Source organism: Pholcus phalangioides, unplaced genomic scaffold (genome assembly GCF_987345545.1).
Source record: "Pholcus phalangioides strain wild (caught in Gottingen) unplaced genomic scaffold, Ppha-v1.0 ptg000007l_1, whole genome shotgun sequence".
NCBI classification, from domain to species: Eukaryota; Metazoa; Arthropoda; class Arachnida; order Araneae; family Pholcidae; genus Pholcus; species Pholcus phalangioides.
In genome coordinates, this window is record NW_028301600.1 from 53,876,232 (window position 1) to 53,896,366 (window position 20,135).

Sequence of the window (20,135 nt, forward strand, 5' to 3'; positions counted from 1 at the left end):
TTGAATATCCGAATTTCGGGCTTTCGCCAGCTCCTATATATCGATCCGTATGATTCGGGGTCATCACCACGTTGGCGTATTTTTTGTGGTAATTACGGCCATTTGTAATTATGGTTAGCCATGACAACCTAACGATCAAAGGAATCGGAATAGTGATCTTTTAGGGATCGATATATAGGGATATATAGGAATATATAGAGGGGCCGGCGAAAGCCCGAAATTCGGACACATTGGTCGTACCAATTAGGCCGGCGAACTGGCCAATTTCGGGCTTTGGCAGTCAATATATACAACCTGCCCACAAAGTTCTTGCCTAGTTCTTACCCAAGTCATAATTTCTTCTAAATCATAGATTATATTTTCAATTGCTAAAATGTTTCAAATGAACTTAATATTCATGTTATTGTACTTTTTCACGTAGACAAACTAATTTTGTTACCAAGTTACCAAATCAAAATTTTAAAATTTTCTTCCTAGTTCCTATAATTATATTAGGAAAAGTTTGGTCTTTCAGAAACATGCAAGACAAAAGTAGTTCAATTACCATATTACAACTGAACAACAAAATACACTGCTCAAAACAATTAGGGGAGCACATGGTTTTAACAAAATTACGCAAAGATGTATACCGATAAGTAACATAAAATGAATCATCCATAATTTAAAGCCTAGCAAGAAACGGAAGAAGAAAACTTCATATGCAAATCAAAGTTCATGACGTCAAAAACCAGAAAAAGGAGATAAGGGCAGAAATCGGGATGTTGCAGAAACGTCTGTTTTACTGCCGTAACTGTGAAATTCGATTGCGCAGTATTTTTTTTTGAGACAGGGTGACTTGGGGATGTCTCAACAACGTGATTTACAGGAATCCATGGCATGGCTTGTTATAGGCAGACACATCCGGGCAAACACAATGTAGTGTCGCGGACGCTGTTGAAGTCGCCAGAAGTGTTGTTGCAAGGCTGTGGAATCGATTCCAAGAAACAGGAAATGTTAGACGTCGACCAGGGCAAGGTCGGCCACGCGCCACTACAGCAACTGATGACCGGTATATACGGTTAACAGCCCGTCGAAACAGAACAGAGAATGCTACGCAGCTGCAAAGACGGTTGCTCTTGGCAACAGGACGAAGGGTGTCCAGCCAAACAGTACGTAATCGGCTTCATGAGGGAGGGCTCTATGCACGTAGGCCAATGGTCTGCATTCCGTTGACCCCACGCCACCGTGCGGCCCGAAGAAGATGGGCTGCTGAACATCGAGATTGGGAGCAACATGATTGGAGCCAAGTGCTGTTTACAGACGAGTCCCGATTCAGTCTGGAGTGTGACACCCGACGTGTTCTGGTATGGAGGGACAGGGGCACTCGAAATAACCGCGCATTCGTTCGTGAAAGGTCACAATACAGACGAGCTGGTTGGATGGTATGGGGTGGAATCATCATAGGCGGGCGTACGGACCTGCATATCATTCGGAATGGCACTTTGACGGCCCGAAGGTATGCCTCGCGAGCACCGTTATTACTCAACATCAGAAGAAGAGCTTCCGTGGAATTGCAACCTCCCCTCCCACCCTTTGGAAACTCATTATACTTTTTTCCTTCCAAAATTTTAAATAAAAAATAATTTTATTTCCCAAAAAAAAAAAAAAAAAGACTAAACATACCTGTGCTATAGAGAAAGACGTCCTCTCCACTTGTCAATGCAATATATAAGGAAAACTGACTGTATGGAGAGACATTGATGTATGAAAAATTCATCCTCAATTTCGAGGGCAGAGATGAATTTTCCTTTCCTAAACATGAATATCTCTTCATATTGCCAGTTTTTCGTATATATTGTATATTGACAAGTAGGGGGGACATCTTTCTCTACATATACGTCGCCATCTGGTGGCCTTGATGTCATTTGCGAGCTATCAGCGGAATGTTGCCACTGTCCATCGCACGAAGCCATTCACCATATCGCACTTTATAGTGAAAACCTCGTACAAACATCAAAAACTCTGTTTTGGCGCAGTTTGACCTAATTGGTCCTTGCGCCAATAAATAGAAAATCCAATCCAGCATCAAAAACTTCCAACTTTACAGGAAGAGGAAAAAAAAGGATGAAAAGTCCCAATAACAGACAAAAGGGGTGCATTTTTTTCTCTATACAGGATGATTCTAAATGGTGATGGGACAAAATTTAAAAGGTGATATAAGACATCTAAACAAGCCCCTAAACAAGCATTTTTTCATTCATAGAATGTGATGTGCGGTCGAATCGCAATAGGAAAGGAAGAGTAAAGAGTACACATCAGCGCTTCATCAAAAATAAATGCACTTATTTTTCCGACAGATTTGCTGCGATACATTTGCTCTACCAACATAGGTATAATATAACTAACCACGTACCTAACCACGTGACGAATGGGTACTTTTACGAGTGGAAAGACGAAATTCTTTGTTATTCCAATATTCACTCCTTGGTTGGATCACTTGAATGCTTAAAAAATCTTCCGAAACGACAAAGTACCAATGTGTTATTGAAAGCAATTACAGATTTATCAAAGGTGGCAACAATACCTTGCATATGAATGACTCATTTTGCATTTTTTTCGAATAAATATTAATTTTTAGTCAATTAAATTTTTTTTATTGAAAAAAAACTATTTCACTCTTCGCTCGATATTTTGTTTCTAAAAGAGTACGTTCTTTGCCTTTTTTTTAATGACTAGAAATGCAAATTCATGCAAATTAGAATCTTCACCATCATTGTGCTTCATTTCAAATGAACATAATTACGATTGATATTTTTAAAATTGATTATTTGGAATTCTTAGACTAAATATGATTTTAGCGTCAATTAGCTATATTTTTCACGCCCTGTTTTCGGAATGTAAAATGTCCAACTCATGCACTTTCAAAAAATAATTTGATGAAAAATACTTTTGTAAACATTTAATAAAATTTTGCACCATTTTTGCGTTTGCTGTGAGTTTTTGACTTTTCAATATTCTCCTAGTATTGTTATAATTTGTTATAATTTTTGTGCTAATAGTACAGTTTTATTGCGTAGTACATCGGGAGCTAATTTTGTGCTGTAAAAAGTTCCCTCCCGAATTTTCAGTACGTTCATGAATCAATGCCGAGCAAATTATAATTACATATTTTTTGCGATAAAGCGTGGATTTATATATTATAGGTATTATTGTAGTACAATTTGTGCTAAAGGTGTTAGATACTAAATATTAAGTGTGAAAAAATGATGTTCATGGATGATTAAAAATTATTATATGAAAGAATTACTAGTTATTTTTTTCATATGTAATCAACCAATATTGACACCATGATGTAAAAAAGCATCAATAATTAAAAAAGAAAATTCTAACACAACACACAAAAATTTATTTCTTAAAACTTCACCGGCGACAAAAAAAAATTACATTTCAAAAAATATAATTGATTATATTTCATTTCAAAATCAGTCGGGTATGTATATGTTATAACAATACACTTACGCAATAATGCATTTGTTGTACATAAAAAAACACATTAATTCAGTCTTTGCAAAGAGAAGAGAGAGAGAAAAAAGAAGCAACAAATAAACAAAGAATAATTCGTACAGTCATTGAAGCTCATGCGAGATCTTGTCATATATATTCGATCGAATATGAGTTCATTGTAAAACTACTAAGCTCTTCTCACCACAACAATGTAATATCATAGTAGGAACAAATATAAAGTCGCTACGTAAAATTGTCAACAAATAGCAAAAAATAAAGATTAGATACGTAAGGAAGGATGTGAATATATGTCTTTTAAAACAAACAAATTCATTTGCATGCCTCTAATTCTTCAAAACAAATAAGCTGCCGATATTTCCTATTGTTTAACCTTTAACATAGAATCACCGTGGTGCAATAAACGTGTATCTCACGTGGTGTTAAATTATAATGAAATCTATATTCCGCAGCTACCAAAAAGACCGAAAAATGCTCAAGGCTTTCATGTTAATTTTAAAGATATTTATAATTTTTTTAATTTTATATGCTGTTAACCCTGCATGAGTGAAATTAAATATTTTTAAAATTGAACACAGACATACATTTTATTAAAAAAAAAAGAGAGAAAATGAAACCAAAAGTATTCATAATGTAAAAATAAGCGAATCAAGCTCTCACTCTCAGTGTAAAAATGAAGCATAAAAATAACAGAAGAGAGACAATAATATAAGCTTTCTATCAAGTTTTCTAATAAGTGTAAACACTATACATCATTAATAAAAATATTCATACTGATTGGAATATGACCTATCCAGGCAAAAGAATACAAATTAAAATAAAATCGAATGAGTTTTACTGATCCCATAATATATTATGCTTTATTTATAAATTTTGTAAAGACACGCGGTGAAGACCCTCATAGTAACAATCATTCTTCATCGCTATTTAGCATTAAAAACAATTATTTTTGTTTATTAGATTTTATACTTGTTTATGTTCTTTATATTCAGACTTGTTCAAAATAAGTGTTTAGCAACAGATGTTGAAAATTATTGCAATACTGATTGGTCTAGGAGATGTGTCTTAATAGCAGTGTTTTCTTAAAAAAATGGCTATATATTCCCATATTAGTAGGTAAGTAGCAATGTATAAAAAACATGACACATATTGATCATCTAATGTATACACATACAATAGACCGTTTGAGCACAAAAAGATTTTCCTCGAAAATTAAAAAAAAAACAAACAAAAATTTTTTAGAGCATGTAAAAATGTAAGTGTAATAAGAAAAATTGTAATTTGAACGATTTTTGAAAAATCACTCATGTAATTAATCTTATATGTACACGCAATTGGATGAAAGATGGGAAGAACCGCAGATTCATACTATTGTATTGTTTTTCTAAATGGGTAGAACTGATAATAACAATGCAGTTCCGTAGGACTGCTGCTAAAGCTTTGTAAAAAAAATGTTTGTGAATTGGAACGCATGTGGTGACAAAACATGTGTCTGTATAGTTTGCAAAGCAAAGGCACTGTATCCATGTATTAGTGGAATCAGCTAAGACGACTTCTCTGCAGCAACAACTACGAAAAGTTTCTGGAGAAACACTGTCATTCCATCTAAATTGGAGAAAAAAAAAATGTCATTCAAAATTTTAAGTATTGTATATAATTGATACATGATAGTTTTCACAGACGATTTATCGTACTGAAATGTCAAAATTAAAAGTAATTTTTAGTGAATGAATAACACTTACTAATAGCTTTAAGAACAGGTTTAGGTTTCCTTTCCCAATATACGAAAATGAAATAAACGGGAACACCAGTTAATACGATTAGAGCTCCAAATCCTGAAACAAAACGATCAATTAGTTATTCCAATATTATTAATGCAGTGTTAGCTTATCGAAATAGTGTGTTATTTCAGGCTCGATTTAATTTTCCCTCTGGCATTGCGAGATACCTCGCTCTCCTAAAAGCCTTCTATTTTAGCAATGGCAAGTCCAGATATTTTGTAAACCCGATTTCTCAATGTGAAACAAATTTTCTCTTCCCCTTTACTTTGCACCTAATGAAAATTGAAAGAAACCTTTCTTCATAAAAGACGTTATTTTACAGGGACGTTTAGTGATTTCTGCTATGTCACACACATTTAATGGGTTAAAGAACAAATCAATTATTTCAATCATCATGGTGATATAGTGGCTCTGTAAATCTACGAGTGCAACGAAACACTCGATAACACTATGTTGAAAACTACGGTATCACTATGAACAACGAAGTTTTGTTAGCGTACAAAAGAGCTCTACTTGTCGATAATAGTCAGATAGTGATATATAGCAATGACTTACCTGTCGATACGGGATCCGCTAACATTGGCATGACTGTTATGAAAACCGAAGCTAATAAGTATATAATAGGGAATATCAAATTGACCTGAAAAATGAAAGAATGGTGATGAGTCTGAGAAATTTTGCACAAGCAGAAAATTTTCGTTATGAATAAAATAAATTCATTTAGATGGTGATAGAAAATGACGGGTCAAATGATTTAGCAAAGGCATATTTAAAACTGTTTAATAAGCTGTTTAATAATATTACTGTAAGTACAATATTTTAATTCATTATAGTTGGCGTCAGATTAGGCATGAAGTTGATAATACCATCAATCATATCGAATATTAAATAGTAACATTATTATGAAATAGATTTATTCAACAATTTGTTGAGTGGGAATAAATATGAAAAAAACCATAAATGCAGTTAATTTACTTTGATTGGCCTTGGAAGATTGGGCTGTTTCCAGCGAAGATAGGGCAGACAAAGCACAGCCAAACCTATTGCCAACCAAGTAGCGAATCCCACATAGTTTATCAACGCATAAATGTCAGTTGAGAACAGATAGAGGATCGAAAGAATAGCCTGTAAAAAAAATGTATAACATTTTCATAACAAACTGTTAAACACCTACAGTAAAGAAACTACTTTTTAACAAAAAACAAACATTTTGGTCCGGGCATGTATGTACGGATTTCATAACTTTAATCAAGACCATAATTTTTGCTAAATAAAGACATATATGAGTTGTGGCTCCAGAAATATAATAGTTTTGTAATGCATTAATACTTTTTTGGAAAAAGTACATTTCAGTCAAGTAGTTTTAACGGAAAAAGTTCTTATTTAGGCCTATGTTACGGTAAATGTGAAAAATGCGGTTATTATACATACTTACGAAGCATTTTGGTAAGTTTGATAAATTTCCCTAAATTTATCACTTTTACCGGCAATTATGCATAGTACCCAAGCGTTGTTGGTAACATGATGAATCGTACTAAATTTGTCACATTTGCCGGTTATTATACCTAATCGCCATTTCGTATTGGTAAATATGATAAATAATCGGTCTCGTTGCTGTGATAAGATTGAGATGCCCGTATATTAATGAGCCAGAACCTGAACCGGACGTGATGAACTCTGATTCAACGAATTTTTTCGAAGATCCAGAAGTAACTCCTATTACCGATAACAGTGATCTCTCATTTGGCAAATTTCACGATCATACCCCGATATAATGAACTCTCATCTAACAAATTCTTTGATTTGACGATTTTTTACAAGTTTATGTGTGTATACAATAAGACACCAATGTAACAAACCTCTATTTGACGAATTCTACAATCGGTCCTCGATATAACGAACTCCTATTCAACAAATTTTATGATTTTCCTTATATTCCCGATATAAGGAACTGTCATTCAACGAATTATGCGATCATACTCCGATATAACGCACTCTCGTTCAACAAATTCTTTGATTTAACGATTTTTTTACAAGTTCATGTGCGTATGTAATCATGTTCCAATATAACAAACTTCTATTTGACGAATTATACAATCGGACCCCTATATAACGAACTCCTATTTAAGAACAGCGGGAAATAGTAAAAATTTAAACGTTATATCTATAAAAAAGTTAACATAATCGACATAGGAATGGAGGCTGAACCACGAAAATACGTGTACTAAGCGCAAAACGTTCTAAAAGGCAACGTCACAAAGAGGTCAACTATGATAAGGGAAGGGTGGGTGATAAATAAGGGGAGAGCCACTCAACTCATGTTTTCGTCTTTACTACCTAAATGTTGAAAATATGTTGACTATTTTCAAAATACCTCGATTTAACGAATCAGACAAAACTACAATTTTTATTCCCAAAATATTTTGGAACCAATTTTTACAAAATAATATTTTTATTCCAAAGTGCCCCCTGGTGGACGGTAAAATGGCCTGGGCTACGAGTATAATATAGGATCCTATGGGTTCGTTTGAGTCGGGGGGCGATGAGAGAAAAATATTTCTGAAGAAGGGGACGGTGGAACAAAAAAAAAGTTTGGGAAACTATGCCTTAGTCGATAAAAATCATTATATATGTTTACATTATTTGTTATAGGATTTTGTTTAATCGGGGTCCAATTATATTTATCAAATATACTGGACTCATTTTGAAAATTTTCCATCTTTATTAAATTCACCAATTACACCAGGGTATTATGCATAATAACCGGTAAAAGTCACACACACACACACACACACACACACACACACACACACACACACACACACACATATATATATATATATATATATATATATATATATATATATATATATATATATATATATATATATATATATAAATTTCAAATTCAGTAGAATCTCGATAATTTGGCGTTGTTTTGGCGGGTTTTCTTGGCTTAGAAGAGGAGAACATGTCACTGCGCAGAAGTTTATACAGTGAAACTTCGAAATACAGAACAGCATCGATTATCAGAAACAATTGAGGACTGGAGGTGTTCGTATAATTGATTATTCGGATAACCGATTATTCACGGAATAAAATTGTACCAGTGTCGTAGGAGTAATATGAAACAAAGAAACAGTGATATTAAACATAAAACTGTATATATTTTTGTATCACTTTGGGGAATATATTCCTTATATCATTTAGGGAAAGCACTAGCGGAATTTCTACATGGCACGCAAATTTGAATTTGCCAACTGGAACGCTTTTTGGTACCGATGTTTCAGTTGATCGGTATTCGGATAATCGATGCTCTACTGCAGCGGTTCCCAACCTTTTTCAGTCCGCGTACAGCTGGCCTGGTTCCTGCGTACTCCTATCCTCGAATCCTTCAGGCATCCCTCCTCAATCTGTTTCACCCATTATAGATTCCGAAAACTTCTAATAAAAAGCACACTTTCAATGAAATTAAGTGGTCTATTTTTTCGTAATATAGTTTTTATTTTTGAAGTAAGCAAAAAAATTAATACAAAGATTAGAGAAAAGAAAAATTAATGTGATATTTGGGACTGTATATTGAATTACAAAGTTTTGAAAAATTAGGCTCAAAAGAGGATAAATACAATCTCAAATCCGGAGCTGCATTCAATTTGCTTCTATATTTATTTTTTATATAAGTACACGAAGAAAACGCCCGTTCAACAAGCTTTGTGCTAGCAAACGGCAACAAAAACATTATGGTTTTTCTAGAAAGTTCAGTATATTCGTCACCGCGACGAGCCCAAAAACTGACTAGGTTCACCATTCCGCCATTGAAGAGATTCTTCAGAGTGGTAGCTGATGCGAGCTCTAGCAATCTCTCCTCTTCTGGAAAAAAGAATGAAGCCGGTTCAAAATACCCTCCTTTGAGAGACTTAGATATACAGTTACATCGGACATCAACCCAGGTCTGTCAAAGGATGACTTACTGCTACCCCCGAGGGGATTGGTTGAAGCGTAAAAAAGGCTTCCATCACACTCCGGAGCCTCAGACACCTGCATGGGCAACGCCCCTCCTAGCATCTGATTCCTCAGACCATTCCATCAGGGTAACCAAGTGGGTCTCTGCTAACCTCTCGGCTGGACCGGCTTAGATATACACCGATCACCCACATTTCCGGCTCTGAAAAATATTTTTCAAATGAGGATTTTTTAATCCTTCCGAGTGCCTCAATTATCTTATCACTGACTGTGTTAAATTTAGCTCGGCTTGTCGCAAGAAGTGTTTCAAACACTTCAGGCAGTTCTTTTTTGATGGACTTGGCCCATGAATTCAATTTTGTCGACAGCTTGAAAAATGCTACAATTTTTTTTTTGAAGCAGAGGATTGAGTTTATATACACTGAAGAGCCAAAAAAAACTGGTACCCCTGCCTAATATCGTGTAGGGCCCCCGCGAGCCCGCAGAAGTGCCGCAACACGACGTGGCATGGACTCGACTAATATCTGAAGTAGTGCTGAAGGTAATTGACACAATGAATCCTGCAGGGTTGTTCATAAATCCGTAGGAGTAAGAGGGGGTGGAGATCTCTTCTGAACAGCACGTTGCAAGGCATTCCAGGTATGTTCAATAATGTTCATGTCTGGGGATTTAGGGGGCCAGCGGAAGTGTCTAAAGTCAGGAGAGTGTTCCTGGAGCCACTTTGTAGCAATTCTGGACGTGTGGGGTGTCGCATTGTCCTGCTGAAATTGTCCAAGTCCGTCGGAATGCACGATGGACATGAATGGGTGCAGGTGATCAGACAGGATGCTTACGTACCTGTCACCTGTTAGAGTCGTATCTAGACGTATCAGGGGTCCCATATCACGCCAACTGCACACGCCCCATACCATCACAGAGCCTCCACCAGCTTGAACAGTCCCCTGTTGACATGTAGGGTCCATGGATTCATGAGGTTGTCTCCATACCCGTACACGTTCATCAGCTCGAAGCAATTGGAACCAAGGCTCGTCAGACCAGGCAACGTGTTTCCAGTCCTCAACAGTCCAATGTCGGTGTTGTCGGGCCCAGGCGAGGTGTAAAGCTTTGTGTTGCGCAGTCATCAAGGGTACACGAGTGGACCTTTGGCTCCGAAAGCCAATATCGATGATGTTTCGTTGAATGGTTCGCACGCTGACACTTGTTGACGGCCCAGCATTGAAATCTGCAGCAATTTGCGGAAGGGTGGCACGTCTGTCACGTTTAATGATTCTCGCCAGTCATCGTTGGTCCCGTTCTTGCAGCATGATCTTTTTCCGGCCGCAGCGATGTCGTAGATTTAATTTTTTACCGGATTCCCGATATTCACGGTACACTCGTGAAATGGTCGTACGTGAAAATCCAAATTTCATCGCTACCTCGGAGATGCTATGTCCCATCTCTCGTGCGCCGACTATAACACCACGTTCAAACTCACTTAAATCTCGATAACCTGCCATTGTAGCAGCAGTAACCGATCTAACAACTACGCCAGACACTTGTTGTGTTATATAGGCGTTTCCGTCCGCAGCGCCGTACTCTGATTGGTTCCATATCTCTTTATTTGCATACGCATGCCTGTACCAGTTTTTTTGGCTCTTCAGTTTATATTAATCTGGTGGAAAATATCACTCAGGTATGCAAGGCTTTGTAGCCATTCAAAATCCAGTCAACTTCCGCTTCCGCACGGATCCAGTTTTTAGCCACTTATCCATAGCGTAAATCACGTGAATAGTAGGTAGTTGGCAGAAACATTGACGTAAAGAAGGATTGTAGGAATAACACGCACACGCCTCAATGCTAACGCCCACAAAAAAAGTTAAACACAACACGAATTAATTAATTTTTTGTTTTTTATGCACCGCCCGGCATGCGTGAAGAATCAAATCTAAAACACCAAGGAAGAGTGAGTCGCGAGGAAAGAGAGCGCCAATCCTGATCGGAGGTGAGGCGCGAGCGGGAGGAGGCAGACCAATCCTTCCAGCGGGCGCAACCAACGCCATCTATAGCTAGAACTGTAGTTATAGGAGGTGTTGACACAACCCCCCCTCTTTCATCGAAGATTTTATTAATAGGGAGGTCAATATATTACAACTGACAATATTAGTAAAAACCTCTACCTAGTTTTTAAAATTCTTTTTAATCGTTTTTAATTATTTTGTTCTTTTTCTAGCTGGGTGGCCGCCATTACAATTTTCTTTTCGCGTACCCTTTAACGGCCTCTCTCGTACCCCCTGGGTTAAGCGTAACCCCGGTTGGAAACCGCTGCTCTACTGTAACGATATTCTGTGGAAAAAATAAAAATATCGTTGTAGACGGATTATCGTTATAACGAGAGGCAGCAGTATAGACATTTCCAAAAGAAACTTGAAAAAATATCGTTGTAGAGGGATTTATAGTTATATCGAGTATCGTTCTAGCGAGGTTTCACTGTATTATTTAGATGGGCTTTTTCAATTGACTTCCAGTAATCCGGCGATTTCGGCGAGTCTTCTGTATTTATCAAATTAACCAGGTACGTTTGGGTAGCATATGTTACGGTAGGTAACGGTATATAGCCAACGGTGTATAAAACATATAAAGAGTATGTTGCGGTAAATGGGTAAATGGGATAAATGCGGTCATTATGCATAGTACCCAAGCGTCGTTGGTAAATTTGATCGATTTCCCTAACTTTATCACTTTTACTGGCTGTTATGCATAATACCCAGCGTTCCGTCATTGGTAAACATGATAAATCGTACTATATGATATAGGCCTGCTAAACATGATAACTCACACACGTATTGTATTATTATATAGGGGTAAAATCACAAAATTTGCTATCATTATATCGGCCTCCGACTATATTCAACATACTAAACTCATTTGGAATTTTTTTCATATTTATCAAATTCACCAATTACGCTTAGATATTATGAATAGTAGATAAAGGCGATAAATTTCAAGTATTTATCAAATTTACCAAGGTCAGGATTTTTGGCAGTTGTTTAAAAAAAAATTCATCACGGTTTCCCGTGCTACATTCATGTCAGCCTCCCATGTGCGGGAGGGGCGGGGGAGGGGGGGTTGTGAAAAAAATAGGTGACATATTCGGAAAAATTTAAAGAAAACTATATCTATATACAGGGTGCATAGCAGACACAGGGGGTATGACATTTTATACTTCCAATTGGAAGCATACCTCTAGACTTAACGGTTCGCCAGTAAAATGTCATTCCCCGTTTGCTTGCACCCCGTATAAAAAGGGGAGTGTCCGTTTGTATGTGTGTGTGCTTGTGTAATTCATACACAGATTTATTCTGATCTTGATGAAATTGTCATAATTGACCTGCAAAAGAAGAGGGAGGCTACATAAGATTTCCTCCCCGTAGGGTTACCAGATTCGAAAACTGAGAAAGAACGACTGCGCGTGCAACCTTAGTGACGTCACTTTCCCAATTTGCACAACAGATGGCGCCACTATTCCGACAGATAAAACCCGCGGCCACAACAATAATTTTTCCCGACTAAAACAGAACCACAAAAAAAAAATCTGTTGATTTTGACGGATATTGGTGAATGGAAAAAAACCAGAAAAACACTCATGTTAATGAAGATATATGTTTCAAAATAGGGAAAAAAAGAACAGTAATTCCGGAAAAGGCAGACAAAAGGGGGAACTTCCGAAACGTAGGAGGACGCTTGAAATGACATCAAAAAGGAGGACATGTCCTCGTACAGGAGGACGTCTGGTAACCCTACCCTCACGCTGTCCACACTCAGGGCGTTTATATTAGAACGTTGTGCCCACGACACTCATCTTGCATACACGTCACCCATCTTAGGTTCACGTCACCCGTAAAGCTCCGGCAACGCCGGGTACTTCAGCCGCTTGTTTACCGATAACAATGAAACTGGAAATGATTAAAATGTATTTTCTGCAAAGAAATTTAAATGTCGAAAGGTATTACCATAAATATGACAGCCGGCGCCGGAGTAAGGTGAGACACTTGAATCATACACAAGACTGATGGCATCTGCCCTTGCTGAGCACCAGCGTAAAACAACCTAAAAAAGTTCCATTTTAATTAGTAAATTTCAATATTTTGAATACATAAATTATGTATGCAGGATACATAATTAACATCTCGCGCAGCATTTTACTGGTGAACAGTTGATCTTAGAGACATACTTCCAATTAGGAAAAGTATCCAAATAACGTATGGATCTTAGGTACGACATTCATATGACAAGGGGTTGTATAGTTATTAAAAAAATAATAACTCTTTATACAGACACCCTGTGCTTTTTAACCCAATTAGAAAGTTGTTTCGTTGTCTCTACTGAGGCGAACCAAAAAAAAAAAAAAAAAATTCACGCGTATTGAGTGCAATATTCGCTGAGATACTTGAATTTAAATTGGAGAAAAGTTGGGGGAAAAAAACAGCATAAATGAAGGAAAAACACGTTTTAACCTCATTAATGCAACATAATGCGCACAGGCTTTTAGCAACATATTTGAACGGTAAAATTCGATTCTCGCTAGGTTACCAATAAAGTGCCTCGATAAAGGAAAAAACAGAGAGGTGTAATACATTTCTTCCATCTATTCTTGGCCGAGATATCTCACTCTTGTACGGGAAGAGGTGAAAGAGAAGCCTAATAACACTTTTTTTCTAAACATTTCCATATACAGTATATGTTTAAGCACCGTAATGATTTTATTAGAAGCAATGATCCCAATTAAAATCAAGCAATAATACGTTGCATGTGGATAACTTTACCTAGAAGACGTGAAAAGTATTCCATTGACCCCACCAAAAGTTGACATGGCCACAAAAACAGGCACTATCCACGCCATAACTCCATAGAGACGGTCAGCGAACGTCTGAAAAGATATTCATAAAGAAGTTCTTTTAAATTTATAACTTAATCTTAATTAAAACTTCATTCATAAATATAAAACTTCATTCATAAATATAAAACTTCATTCATAAATATAAAACTTCATTCATAAATATAAAACTTCATTCATAAATATAAAACATAATATTTATTCTATATATTGAATATATGATTTGAATTCAAAACGAGTCTAACGCGAAACCGTGATAAGGCAATTATTTCGCATAAACTTAATTTCAAGTTGCGCAGTCAATTAGAAAAAAAAAAAAATTGAATCGTTGAACATGCGCAAGAAAGAAATACAGTAGAATGAACTTCGTGTTAAGTGTATAAATTACCATAGTTATTGATCAATTGTTACATTACAACGAAATCAGACGTATGTTTTTGCGTGAAACGTCGTTAACGCTGTAATATGGTCAGGGCATTAACTTTCGGCTGAGCAGATCTCGAGTTGAACCCCACGCTAGGGCCGCCCTTACCAGACGCAGAGCCCGGTGCAAAAATAATAGCGGTTCTTCTTAGCCCCGATTTTTTTCTTCTGTGAGAAAGGTGGAATCGCAAAAATTCAGAAAATGAAAATCATAAAAATTCAGAATAAATGAGAAAAAATAATTCCAGAATGCGAAAAAATTCAGAATAAAAGAAAGAAATAATTCTCTAGAATTGGGGAAAATTTAGAATAAATGAAAGAAATAGTTTCAGATTGATGGAAATTTAGAATAAATGAAAGAAATACTTTCAGAATTGATGAAAATTTTCAGAATTCCACAACTGATAAAAATTTTCAGAGTTCCACAGTTGATTGAAAATTTTAAGAATTCCACAATGCGTAAAAATTGTGTGAATTCCATAATAGATGCATTTATTAAAAAAACTGTTCCAGATATGGTGAAAAATTAAGAATTTATGAAAGATACAATTCCAGAATTTTTTCTCCTTCTAGATAAAAATCAGCGATCCAGAATTATTTTTTTCCAGATGAAAATGCAGAGTTCCAGAATTGATGAAAGTTCAGAATTTATGAAAAAGATATTGTTACCGTAAAAATGCGAGGCTCCCCAAACACGGGGCCCGGTACGACCGCACCTGTCGCGTGCCCGTAAGTGCGGTTCTGCCCCTCACAGAGCGTTGATGACTATGGTGTGTGTGCTCCACCCAGCAGTCGAAGGCTTTGTACGCACTACAGTTTTTCGTTAATGTTCCAGGCTCTGGTCAGGGTCGTATCTACACCATCATGGTGCCTCCGAGAAAAGTGTTGTCTCAGGTTTTTCTTACCAGCCTAACAATTTGCACACTTAGTATCGGAAACCATAGTGCAAAATCACATTATGGGGGAGGGGAGGCTGTGCACCTAACACCCCTAGGCCGTTTCTAGATAGGGCCCATGCATTCAGAGTCACCCTCACGAGACGCAAAACTAACAGCGAGGACACTTTCGAAGGAAGAGTAACGTTCGATATTTTGTTGTTATTTAGATTTTCATAAACAATTTAATTGTTGAAGCGCAGACATCTTGTTTTACGATTAAAAAATATACTTATACTGTAGATACATATATAATCTATTTTTTCTCCGTTCTATATTACCATGTATTACACTGGGCCCCTCTTAAGCGCGGGGTCCAGTGTGACCGCATCTGTCGTACACCCCTATGTAAGAGCTCTGTGTGCGCTAAGGTAGCCCTGCCTCTAGTTCGACAACTCGGTCCAAATCTTGGTGGGATGCATAGGTCACTGCCCGGAAGCATGGAATGCATTAGGAGCCCTCGTGATAATGACTGTAGTATAATTTTGTACAATAATTTCTGAGAGTGAGTATGTAAATTGATAGGTAGAAACTTCGAGCTAGGTAGGGTCTCCAGAACATCATTTTGCTCGGAGGCCCATGGTACTATACGGCTCCTAGTAGACTTGACGATACGTCCTAGATACTACGTAATATAAGCCTTTTAAGAGGTATTGACCTGGATCAACTGCATCTGAAAGTCATCCACATTTGAACGTCTGATTTCGAATGGCTATGTTTTCATACTTTTCAAAGTTTGCACACTACCCAGCAACTAGTTACTATAATAGATGAAAATGTTTGCTCCAATTATTAAAATGATTAATTATCTTAACAAAATTTAATTTAAAAAAATTCTTTACCACAGCAACAGCTTCTGCACCAAGTACTTCAGGAACGGACAATGTAGTATGGAACGCAACTACAGTCAACGTGTACACAACGGTTACCAAAATGCAAGATATGAAAATAGCTTTTGGCAAGTTTCTGAAATAGTAAAATGCGATCAAAATATTTCATAACTATGGTATTTTAGGTATTTTATGATAAAATGATATTTCTTATGAAATATAATATTAGTGCTTTGAGTGGCCACTTTGTTATGACCACCAAACAGGCCTTCGGCTTCCGTAGCTGTGGTGTATGGGAAACAGTGCATTCAAAGATCATTTAAGACGATCATTGATTGAAACTTGTGGTAATTTGCTGCACTATTAGTTCTCTTTTATAAGTCTCTCTCCGTTTCTCTTGACTATTCACTAGTCGGTGACGACCACAAGTTGCACGTTGAGACCTGACAGTCCAGTTTTTAACCACTTTAACAACAGCTGCTCTTAATTATTTCACAAATTCGACCGTTTCGCTGATACTCGCTCCATGGCTTCAAGCTCTTACAGCCATCCCGCGTTCTAAGTCCGTCAAATCCCGTTTTTCTCCATATCTTCACTAACAATTCACCTATACTACTATCTCAGGAACTAAGCTTTCCTTTTCATACTAGCCTAGCCCTCTAGTGGCAACAGTGTGATGCCATAGCTCATTTGCTCAAAATTGGTGGTCATAATAAAATGGCCACTCATTGTATAGCACAATGAAACCATATAGGAGTTTCACGCTTACCTGTGCGGATCTTTTAACTCTTCAATTACGAAATTTAGGTAGTTCCTGAGAGAAAAAGACAAAAATATGTATAAGAATATCAAGAAATAAGTATTTCATGAAATTTTTCAACATCTAAATTCATGTAATTTGTTTTAAACACCACTCAAATAGCACACTGCTGCCAACTACTAACGAGCATGAATGAATGCACACTAGAACTCTGCCACCGGACTTAGCCGGTGCCGAGATTTCTTCCAGCCCAGCATCACAAACGAGAAGCGTCTCATTCGACGATCTTAAGGCAAAAGTTTTTCTAACGAAAAGTGTTAAGTTTTTTTTGGATAGACTGCCCATATTTCACCGAGAAAAATACAGCAAATAGAGATGAAAATTCGCGTCATCGTTAATTATTGCCAAAAAAGCTGCCAAACGTTGTAAAACCTGCCAGTTTTGATAAAACTGCTGGAAAATTTCCAACTGACGGGTAATAACGGCTACTATAAAGCAGTGAAATAAAATGTATTTTACGAAAAAAATATTGAACAGAAATATATGTGTCATTTATAGTCATGACCCGTATTTTACGGGACATCCAAATACAAATACAAATACAAATACAACGCCACAACAGGCAAATTGCCCAACGAGGCGGCTGACCTAAGAACATCATGGATCCCCGAGCCATTTTTTGGAGGCCCTACCTACTACTACTACACCACACCCCCTTCCCGCGCCCGCACCCCCCCTTCCCCACGGAACCCCCAACGAATCGGTGCATGCGGGAATGTGCGTGTACGTGTAGTGAAACCTGACGTGAAGTTAAGTACTTCACGGAGATCGAATTTGTAAACATAACTGAAATTGTGGCTGAAGATAATTTTTATTACTTATACGTTATATATATATGTATTAAAATAACTATGACTATAAATACATAATTATTACTGTATATTATCACAAAAAATGCCAGAATTTCCTCGTTAATGATGGAAGAAACACACCACCTATTTCGTCAGAAAAAAAAAAAAAAATGACACATTCACTTTAGTTGATGAGACTGATGTCAATGTCACTGAGTTATTCAATTTTATGAATTCTATTGACCCACATATTGAATTCACCTATGAAATGGAAAAAAATAATATACTGCCTTTTCTCGACGTGCTCATTAAAAAGACAGACACTGAATTTCATACATCTGTGTACCGTAAGCCATTCGCTATCTCCATGCCACCTCATGCAAAATCCTTTCATCCTCCCAATCAGAAACTTTCGGCATTTTCTTCTTTTGTTCATCGAGCAAAAAAACTTTGCAGTGATTCAGCCTCCCTCCAGAATGAACTCAATATCCTTCGTGACATCGCTTCTAATCGGGGTTTTTCACCTTCTATCATCGACAAGGTCCTCAGAAAAATGACCCAGACATGCACCACGAACCTGCTCCCAGCTGACTCAAAACAGTTTTCTAATACCGTTGTTCTTCCATTCGTTTCTTCAAGTTTCATGATCTCTTCTATCTTCAAGAAATTTGACTTCCATACAATATTCCAGCCAACAAATATACTCACCTTTTCCCATCTGAAAGATCCTATCCCACCCTCCAAAGAATCTGGTATCTACTTCATCCCATGCAAGAATTGTGAAAATGGATATATTGGCCAAACTAGAAGAAATCTAAATATTCGAGTTCTCGAACACCGAAAGCATGTTGAGAAGGGACGGACGGATAATTCGGCTATTGCCCAACACTGCTGGCAACATTCACATCATTTTGATTTTGACAAAGCATTTGTTTTTAAAAAAGCAACACACAATTCGGAATTGAATTTTCTCGAGGGATATTTCATCAGAACATGCCAGAATTTCCTCGTTAATGATGGAAGAAACACACCACCTATTTCGTCAGCTTGGACAGGCTTTATTAACCTCAGTCGTGAAAAAACTTTCAACACTTTACAACAGATGGCTCCCCAATTCGCATCCAAAGACCACTCGGACGCAGCAAATACAAAGGCGAACTCTTCGGACGACCAGACGTAAACATCACTCTTCATTCGTGTGAGTTCTGACCACGAGGTCCTGATGACGGCTCTCCATTGAAGAGCCGAAACGCGTCGACCATTCGACCAGTGTGATTTATTTGTCTTAAAAACGTGGTAATTTTTGTGTAAATATATTACTGTATAATATTATTTTATAAGTGATAATAGGCCTATGGCCATTCATCTCACATGTTGGTAATATTGAAGTTTTCTTTTCGTGAAATACAATTTAATTCTTTACGATTTGCAATAGACCTCTTTTTCTATTTGGGAATTTCTTCAGCGATTCCAGTGACAGTTGAAACTTTTTTGGTGAGAATTGGCAGTGTGCTGTATTTTTTGGTATTTAGAAACCCCGCGTTTCCGTATTTTTCTCAATGAAATACGGTCAGCCTATTTATAGTGATAATTATCATAAAATAATTAGTATGAAAAAATTCAAGGTATGGAAATAATCTTCATCCTCATTTCAACAAAGAATAAAAAATCAAGTAGGTGTGATTGAAAAACTGGAGAGCCAAAAAATACGGGTCATATGGTCACCTTATCTGCAGATGTTGAAGTAGTGTTTAGCATTTAATTTTCTAAAGAATTAAAAAAGAATAAAGCTGAGAAATATATATATATGCGGTGCTCTCTCGTGCAGGCAGTTTTATGCATGAAGACCATTGATTAGCATTCTGATATCAAGGACTGATGTGAGATATACCATTTCTCTCAAGACCCGGGACATCTATCTCCTGATGATACCAACCACTGGATTTGGAGAAAAGTTGGGGAAACAACTCAAACACAAAATGGCCGCGAAAAGCTTATCAGATAATTGGTAAGTTAATTGGTAGTCTTTGAGAACCCTGGCGCCGAACCCTGCTTTGAAAGCCGAGGGAAACAGTATATTAATATAGAGAGAAGTATAAAAATAACATAAGGAGTTTTCAATGGTTAGAACCAAAACAAATTTTTAAAAGCTTATTTTTAACGAGGACTTGTCCAATCTTATCGTTGGTGCCGTGTTTTGAGGCGACTCGTGCTCTGT

At 37.0% G+C, this 20,135-nt stretch overlaps 1 protein-coding gene across 1 annotated transcript in view; it reads right to left on the minus strand.

Moving 5' to 3' along the window:
• Positions 1–3,362: 3,362 nt before the first annotated feature.
• The window catches only part of LOC149085494 (Y+L amino acid transporter 2-like), a 54,971-nt gene continuing 38,198 nt past the window's right edge, over positions 3,363–20,135 (minus strand). The window contains exons 4-11 of the mRNA XM_089233525.1: positions 17,076–17,120; positions 16,319–16,442; positions 14,048–14,151; positions 13,235–13,331; positions 6,258–6,407; positions 5,838–5,922; positions 5,244–5,336; positions 3,363–5,106 (exon numbers count right to left, since the gene is read on the minus strand). Of these exons, the coding sequence (XP_089089651.1) occupies positions 5,045–5,106; positions 5,244–5,336; positions 5,838–5,922; positions 6,258–6,407; positions 13,235–13,331; positions 14,048–14,151; positions 16,319–16,442; positions 17,076–17,120 (760 nt within the window). The 3' untranslated portion in view covers positions 3,363–5,044. The remainder of the gene's footprint in view (positions 5,107–5,243; positions 5,337–5,837; positions 5,923–6,257; positions 6,408–13,234; positions 13,332–14,047; positions 14,152–16,318; positions 16,443–17,075; positions 17,121–20,135) is intronic.